Source organism: Neomonachus schauinslandi, chromosome 7, assembly GCF_002201575.2.
Source record: "Neomonachus schauinslandi chromosome 7, ASM220157v2, whole genome shotgun sequence".
NCBI lineage: Eukaryota > Metazoa > Chordata > Mammalia > Carnivora > Phocidae > Neomonachus > Neomonachus schauinslandi.
This window is the reverse complement of record NC_058409.1, coordinates 18,264,145-18,273,096: the sequence shown is the minus strand read 5'-3', so window position 1 is coordinate 18,273,096 and position 8,952 is coordinate 18,264,145. Positions and strand designations below refer to the sequence as shown.

Genomic DNA, 8,952 nt, shown 5'->3' with positions numbered 1-8,952 from the left:
AGGTCTCAAATCTTCATTCAAATTTTTCTTCAAAGCTCGAAGGTTCTAGTCTTAAAGACTTTACCCAGATTGCTTTTCCAAAAATAGCCTCCTCTACCTTCCTTGCTGTCCCTTTATCCTGCTTTATTTTCTTTAGAGTGCTTATGACTATCTAAAGTTATATTATAATTTATGTGCATATTGTGTGTGTGTGTGTGTGTGTGTGTGTGTGTATGTGTCTCAACTAGCATGTCAGACTATGAGGGCAAGAGTGATGCAGGTCTCCTTCATGTGTATATCTCCAGTACCTAGCGTGTAACAGGTTTCAATTAATATTGCTTGAATGGCTCTATGAATGAATAGATGAATTCTTGCACGAAGGTATGTCCTGGAAGAAAGGAAGCAGAGTGAGTAGAAATCTTGATAAGCTGGTTAGTTACCAAAAGGATTAAATGACCGAATAAAACTGAAGTAACCAGGTTGCTTTTAACGTGTGAAATTAATAGTCCACCTGCATTCTGACATGCAAACACACTTCTGCCTTCTCTCCACAGACCAGAAGTTGGGGCTCACATGCAAGCTAAACTGTATCAAAATAAAGTTGCTTTGGGGGCACATGGGTGGTGCAGTCTGTTGAGCGTCCGACTCTTGGTTTCGGCTCAGTTTGTGATCTCCGGGTCGTGAGATCCAGCCCTGCGTGGGGCTCAGCACTCAGCAGGGAGTCTGCTTGAGATTCTCTCTCCCTCTGCCCCTCCCCACCATGCATGCTCTCTCTCTCTTTCTCTTTCTAAAATAAAAATAAAGTTGTTTTTCTTCCTGTCTAATTGTGTCCGTGTATTTTAAGTCTATCCACATTTTTATTATCAATGCTGATAAGCTATTAATATGAACCTAAGCTCTTCTGTTTCCATCTGTATCTTACCAAAGAATTATAGTTTAATTACAGAAAATTGTTGGAAGTATTTATTAGTAGGAAAGAGAACAGCAATCCTAGATATTTTAGCTAGATCATGATCACACACCCACACCATATAAAGTACTCTGCTATTCAATAAAATGCGTAAGGCATTTGACTAGACACATTATGTTTGGAGCTAAATATGATTTTGAATCCACTAGTTTTTCTCTTCCAATTCATAGCATTTTCCCAGACAGCCAGTCTGTCAGGACTATGCATTTACCTCCATTGTTACCTCCAAATTCCTGCAAATGGCAAATAACAAAGGAATAAATTTTCTTCAGTCCTGGAATTTATTTTCCAGTGCCATCAGTGGCAAGGCTCATTAAGCAAAGGAGATGACAATGATAAGGAAATTACAGCTGAAAGTATCTTCAGAAGAAGACTACAGGAGAGATCAGAAAAAGGAATAAATACAAGGAGCAAAAGCTGCCTCTAGAACATTTGACAGAATAATCATTTAAATGCCTTACAGGTATTGAGAAAAACCATGGCCAGCCCTATCATCGATCCTACACTGAATATTGGACTTCAGGTTGAAACTTGAGAGCCACACATTTCAGGGGTGACTTTCCTCACTGACAAGAATGCCTAGTATTAGCATTAGATTCTAGCAGAGAAGCAGAGCAGTTTGAGGTAACTCAGGACAGTCAATGAAGACTTGAAATTGGAAAAACAAATAAACAAAAACCAGGCACTTCCTTTGAAAAGCAAAAGACTCAATTTCCTCAGTGTCAGAGGCAATCTCTCCTTATTTTGGCAGCTAGTAGGGAGAAAAATTGTCTGCTTGCTACAAGCCCCTTGACTTTACAGTGAATGTTAGCAATCAGTAAGTCAAACCACATTGAACACATTTGCAGACTGCTATCCTGATCATAGCAGAGGCATGCTGGGGAAATAAAAATCATTTGCAGAGAAAATCCACACCAGCTATTACACGAATTAACCTCAAACATCTTTCACGTATATAAATGTACTACCACGGTATTTGAGGAAAATCAACAACATGGAATCAAAACACCAAGATAAACAATGAGATCAAATTAGTTTGGAGCAAACCAACAAAATTTAAGAAACAAAAACTGAACATTCTAATAAGTAAACTCATAAAAATTCAAGAGGGTATGCCATTTAAAAACAGGAACAGGAATTTGCAAAACAAAAAAAATCAAAGAATATATTTGTTGGAAAACAAACATATGAGTGCAAATACAATTCAACAGAAGGGCTGAATAAAGTATTTGATATTACTGGAGACTTTTATTAGTAATGCGGAAGATGAAATTCAGGAAATCTCCCAAGGTATGCAGCAAGAAGACAAAATGATGGAAACTGTGAGGGCCAGGATCCTTGTAACAGCAGTTTTAAAAGGATACAACAGTAATTGAAGAAGAGACATAATCAAACATAAAAATAAAAGGAAACTTTTCAAAGATAAAAAAACAAACAAACAAAACAAAACTCTGAGCTTTCATTTAAAAGGGCCTGCTGGGTGGTTTAGCAAAATCTGTAAAAGAAAGAAAATCAAACATATCCTGGAACTTTTCAGAACTCCATCAATAAATAAAAAATCCTAAATGCTTTCATAGAAATGAGAAAAGGAAATTAAGTTTACTTACAAAGAAACATAAATCAACATGATTATCAGATGCTTTTTATACAATACCATATATAGAAAATAATGGGAGACATCCTAGAATAAGTTCAAGAAAGGTGTTTTTTGTTTATTTTTATTCTAATCTGTATTGTTTGCTTCCTTCTTCTAGTTTTGTGTTTAGTTTTTGCTTTGTAGATTTGTGTTTAGATTCTTTCCACCCCCCCCCCAATGTATTTAAGTTGTAAAATTAGGCTGTTGACTGGAGAGCTTCTTTTTTAATGTAAGCGTTTAGAGCTATGAATTTCCCTCTTAGAACTGTTTTCATAATAGCATCGTGCAAATTTTGGTATGTTGTATTTTAATTTTCATTTGTCCTAAAATATTTTGTAATTTTCCTTGAAATTTCTTCTTTGACCCTTTGGTTGTTTAAGAATGTGTTGTATAATTTTCACATATTTGTGGATCTTGTAGTTTTCCTTCTATTGATTTCTAGTGTAATTTTTTGTGAAAAGATACTCTGTATGATTTCAACCTTTTTTAATTTATTAAGACTTGTTTTGTGGCCTAACATATATGATCTATCCTGGAGAATGTTCCATATGAACTTGAGAAAAATGCATATTCAGCTGTTGATGGGTATAATGTTCTGTTTATGTCTGGTAGGTCCAATTGGTTTATAGTGTTAAGTCCTCTATTTCCATATTAATCTTCTGTTTGGTTTTCTTTCCTTTATTGAAAGTGGGGGTAGTGAAGTATCCCACTATTACTTTGGATCTTTTTATTTCTTTCTTTGATTCTGTTGATATTTGCTTTGTATATTTAGAGGCTCTTATGTTTGGGGCATCTTTGTTTATAATTGTTATATCTTGGTGAATTGATCCATTTATCATTACAGAATGCCCTTCTCTGTATTTTGTAACAAATTTTTGACTTAAAGCCTATTTTGTCTGTTAAGAGGATAACATCCCGTGCTCTCTTTTGGGTACTACTACTACTCTCTCTTGACAGAGAGAGACACAGCAAGAGAGGGAACACAAGCAGGGGGAGTGGGAGAGGGAGAGGCAGGCTCCCCGCAGAGCAGGGAGCCCGATGCGGGGCTCCATCCCAGGACCCTGGGATCAGGATCTGAGCCAAGGCAGGCGCTTAACAACTGAGCCACCCAGGCGCCCCTGGAATATCTTTTTTATCCTTTTACTTTCAAGCTATGCATGTCCTTAGATCTAAAGTGAGTTTCTTATACATAGTCTATAGTCGAATTATGGTTTTTTTTTAATTCATTCAGCCAATATATGTCTTTTGATTGAAGGGGGAAGGTATTCCATTTATATTTACTGTAATTACTGATAGGGAAGGATATACTATTTCCATTTTGAAAATTGTTTCCTTTGTTTCTTATAGCTTTTTTGTCTTTCATTTCCTCCCTTACTGCCTTCCTTTGTGTTTAGCTGATTTTTTTGTGTTGATACTCTAATTCCCTTCTCATTTCCTTTTGTGTATATTCTTTTTTTTTTTAAATAAAACTGTATAAAACATTTAATTTATTGGTCTTTTTGGGGTATCTGCTGTATCTCCAGTGTATTACAACTGAGCCATTAATCTTGTCGCTTCATCAACATTAACTGGTTCGTTTTCATGACACTGCTGAGGAATCAGCTGTTTCTGCAAAGGTTCAAGGGAAAGGCCTTTTGAGAAAGGGGCAAGTTCCTTTTGTATATCTACAGAAGCTTTATTCACTCTGTTAACTTTTTCATCATTCACAATGTTTATCTTCTTAAGATTAGTAGTAACTGGTTTTGCTTTGTTTTTAGACTTAAAGTTTTTTTGGCTGGCTATATGAAATACATTCCTGGACTTCTGCCCTCTCAGTTTGTTCTTGGCCATTGTGCTCCGGCTGACACCATCTACACGCAGAACATCTTCCTTGTGTATATTCTTATATTCTATAGATACTTTCTTTGTGTTTACCATGAATATCACATACAGTATCTTAGAATTATAATCATCTATTTTAAACTGATATGAATTTAACATCAATCTCATGCCAAAACCTTTCTTTACCTTAGCCCTTCTTTATATTATTGTCATAAATTTCACCTTTACATATTATGTATCTATTAACATTGATTTAAATTATTTTTATACCTTTTTATATCTTTTAAATGCTATAAAGAATTAGAAATGGAGTTATGAGCTAAAATGACAATACTACAGGTTTGTACATTTGTCCATATATTTACTTTGATTAGAGAAATTTGTATTTTCATATGGCTTCAAATTACTTTCTGGTATTGACTTTCTCTTGCCACTTTCATGATTCTCTCTTTGTCCTTGACTTTCAACAGTTTGATTATAATGTGTCTCAGTGTAGGTCACTTTGGGTTTATCCTACTTGGAATTCACTGAACTTCTTGTATTTGTATATCCATTTATCCCCCTCAAGTCTGTGATGTTTTCAGCCATTATTTCTTCCAATAAGCTCTGTGCCCTTTTCTCTCTCACTTCTTCCAGGAATCCCAAAATGCTATCCTGGTCTACTTTTTGGGGTCCCATAAATCCCTTTTGCTTTGCCAATTTTTCTTTATAATTTTGTGGGGGTTTTTTTTTACTCCTCAGACTCCATGATTTCCAATGACCTGTCTTCATATTCAGTGATTCTTCTGCCTGATTAAGTCTACTTTTGAACCCCTCTAGTGAGATTTTTGTTTCAATTGTATTTTTCAGCTCTGGCAATTCTTTAATTCTAATACACACATACACACTTAACTTTTTGTTGATATCTGTTCATAAATCATTTTCCTGATTTTACATAAATTGCTATTTGAGCATGTCTTTTAGCTCATTGAACATATTTAAGACTTTTGTTTTAAATTTTTGTCTAGTCAGAGGTCTCTGTTTCTTTAGTTTTGTTTTCAGAAATTTATTTTGTTCCTTTGAATTGGACATGTTTCCTTCTTTATTTGCAGACTGGCTATGTGCAGGGGAGAAGCCTCACTTATCAGCCCAGCATGAAGACTTAAGGTCTTCTCAGACCTTTTCTGAGTATGCGTCTCCTCTGGGCCTCTGTGTGTATATTCTTCCAATTATTCTATACAAATTCTGTTTTTAAGTGTTTTAATTTCCCTACGTGTCTTATTCCTTCTACTTTTTGGGGACTTAGATGTTCCAGTGCATTTCTCTGTTCGTAATTTCTTACCTCCACACATCTGCAGGTCTTCATTCTCCCTGAAGTTTTCATGTCTCATAGTGCCTGCCACAGCTGTCCATGGCTTTCAACCTGACATCCAACATATGCTGCCATTCCTTTCTGAGCTCTGAGTCAAGCGATATAGAAATCATTTCCTTCATATAGCCCACAGAAAGGCCACAATGTTGCACACAAATTCCATTTTTTTCCTTCCTTCCTAAAGGAAGAAACTTGCAAATGGGCAATTTCCTCCTGATTGTGTCATATGCCACTTTAAGGAGGGAGTGTAGTAAGGGCAGGCAAAAACACCATGAAATTTCCTACCATTCTGAGTGTGGCTTTTTCATGATCAGCTGTTTGTAGGTTGCTACAGATTTTTAACTGGTGTTCAGACCACCCACAAAGCTATTTTAGTTAGTTTCTAGCTGTTTACTTGACGTTCCCAGAGGGTGATGAGAACCTGGAGCTTCCTAGTCTGCCATCTTGTTATCATCACCCCAAGAAAGGTATTTTAACTTTATACTTTATATGTAGTGTAATAAACATTTAATTGTGAGTTTAAAATGAAATCTCTTTTGGGCATCCAAAGACTCAGTAAGTTTACCAGTCATAGTTTCTTCCTGAAAAAAAAAATTGAAAACACTGCAACAAAATTTTAATACTAACTTTAAATATTATTATTATTATTATTACTCTTGTTCGGGGAATAGAAATGAAAGAGTAGTCATAAATTAATAAAAAACAGAAAACATATGACTCATGTGACTCTTTTTAAAATATTGATAAGTAATGAAAAACAATAATTTAGGATAAAAATTCAAAATAATTCCCGTGGTTGATTGCAAAGAAGACTGGAGCAACAGAGGAAAGTGATGGCTTGTCATATTGTTTTGTTGTTCAGGATGGTGGATGCAATTTATTGTAGGTTTTGATAACAAAAGCTTATATGTCTGGCAGAGATTATATGGCTGGGATTATATAATTGAGTTTACAAGCACAGATTCCAAGAAAAATCCTATATAAATTACAACCAGCAGAATATTAAAACAAATGGTAATATTCAGTGTTGGAGAAGGTAAGTGAAACCAGTGACCTTATACATTATTAGTAGAAGTGGTATTGCTAAAGTCTTTCTGGAGAATGATTTTGCAGTATTTATCTAATTTTAAAATATGTAAATTTTTGCCTAACAATTCTACTTTTGTAAAAAGTACCTGATATTTTATCTAAAAAGACATATGAATATTTTATTAAAATATTTTTTTGTAAAGTGAAAAATAAAAGGAGACTTTTATGTCTATTACATGAATTGTTTTGGATTTTAGTGAATGCATATTGTGAAATACTGTTTAGCGGCTTAATAGAATAAGATCAATTGGCATAGAAGCTGCTCCAGGATGCATTATTAAGTCAAAAAAACCCCACAAGTAGTGGAAAGGTATACATGATTGTGTTGTATAAGTAACAAGACAGTATCACGTATTTGTATATGTATTTGTAAATTCATGGGAAAATCTAAATTATACTAATAGTTAATGATAGGAATGCGATTGGGTTGGTCTCGGTGAACCGAGAGACTCACTTTTGGTATATATGCTTCTTTTTGGATGTACGGCCATATTTTTTGGTGTAAAATAAATAAAAGCATGTTTAACCAAACAATCAATTTGGAATAATCTGACCACCTAGCCACATAGGTAATTTATATTTGTCATTAACACAGCTAAGAGGACCTAGCTACCATTTTTTAAATCTAAACATTTTTTTTTCTTAGAGATTTTGGCGCAAACACAAAGTAACCTGGTTGTTAGGGTCAATCCTGGTATTAATTGAAGATTAGCAAATAGGTAGAAATAAATTTGTCTCTGTTATAGGAGAAGAAAGAATGCAAGAACTAAGTGCAAGGTAGAACCAACAAATAGAAATGTGTACATAATTAAAATTTTTAAATCAGCAAGTTCAAAAATAAGGCTAATCAAAAAAATAGTATGCCAAGACTGTCTACTGATGTATTAATTTGCCTACCTAGCTACTTATTTCACTGTTTGACTTTGATAGAGTGTTATTTTTAATTGTTCCTATGTGTTTTTTGTTAGTTAATTGCAATATAAAGAATGCCATCCAGCCAGATTATTTGATTATACACAGTCTTTTGGTGGGGGGAAGGAGCAGATTTCTGGCATCCTAGCATTCTCTGCTTGGGAACACGCCTTCCTCCATTTCTTTTAGCAGTCAGCAGAATAGTCTGACAGGAGGGAAATGCCTGCCAAGGAACTTTAGAAGGAGGCAGTTTTTAATTAACAGGGGCCAGAGAAGGTGATAACCCCAAGGGGTATGAAGAGAAATTAACATGGAAAAGCAGTTCCACGCTTATGTGGGTCCCAAAAGGCCAGCCGTATTAGTGGTGTCTGTTCTGATTGAACTTTTGCTGTGTCTTTTTATTGATTCACTTGTCAGAATCTGACAAAAGGACCGCTGCCCATCAGTTGTTTGCTCAGAGTGGTGGGTTATGGCTAGAAAATGCTTGCTTGTACGGCTGACTGCAGAGCGAGAGCTGTTGTTTTGGTTATCATTTTATAGACATGATTAATGTTGTTGGGTTTTATGTAAGAATTAAGCATGTGTACACACACACACACAGCCTGAGAGGCTTATTTACCTGGGATTTTTGAGCCTTTTTATTCTCTTAGTTCTTTGCCTGGTTTTGCAGAAGACTCTTTTACTTATTAAAATATTTAAAAATGCAATTTCAGGGATAATAATTACACTGATTGTTGCAGACACTTTTTTTCCCCTGACATTTACCAAATCCTTGCCTTATGATATATTTTAAAAGAATTATGTCTTGTGAATAAATATTTCAAGTTTCTCTCTCAAGGATGAAAATGAATAGTAAATAAAGCTTGTAAAGATCTTGTGAAATCAGCTCAAGTAGTAAAGGGAGGAGAAGGTGGAGGGACTTTCTTTTTTTTTTTTTAACTGCCAAAGATGGTACATTGAGCTGGCAAGCCTAGGGTGGGCCCCAGGAGAGCTTTTGTGCTTTTAGCACAGTGAGAATGGAAACGTTCTTTAAAATATGTTAAGAACGTTTTAAACACTGTGGGTCTTTTTGCCTCTGTGATAACCATGCTTACTACAGAATTCTGTGTAGGTTTACCAGTTTCAAAATATGTTTTTTCTAAAGCAAGGACAGACTTCCGACACTTCTTAAAAAGATGTGATTATTTTTTCTAA

At 35.0% G+C, this 8,952-nt stretch overlaps 1 protein-coding gene across 2 annotated transcripts; it reads right to left on the bottom strand.

Moving 5' to 3' along the window:
• Positions 1-4,055: 4,055 nt before the first annotated feature.
• LOC110591128 (ribosomal biogenesis factor-like) lies at positions 4,056-4,415 on the bottom strand. 2 transcript variants are annotated; one of them, XM_044917012.1, is made up of 2 exons: positions 4,293-4,415; positions 4,056-4,187 (listed from the first exon to the last, which is right to left on the bottom strand). In XM_044917012.1, exons 1-2 carry the CDS (start codon positions 4,413-4,415, stop codon positions 4,113-4,115), a joined length of 198 nt encoding a protein of 65 aa, XP_044772947.1. In that variant the 3' UTR covers positions 4,056-4,112. The 2 variants fall into 2 exon arrangements, with proteins under 2 accessions (XP_044772947.1, XP_021557702.1); XM_021702027.1 differs by having other exon boundaries at positions 4,056-4,415.
• Between the last annotated feature and the right edge of the window lie 4,537 nt (positions 4,416-8,952).

What these genes read in the sequence shown, in the direction of transcription:
- LOC110591128 (XM_021702027.1), bottom strand. Translation starts at nt 4,415, where the DNA reads ATGGCCAAGAACAAACTGAGAGGGCAGAAGTCCAGGAATGTATTTCAT.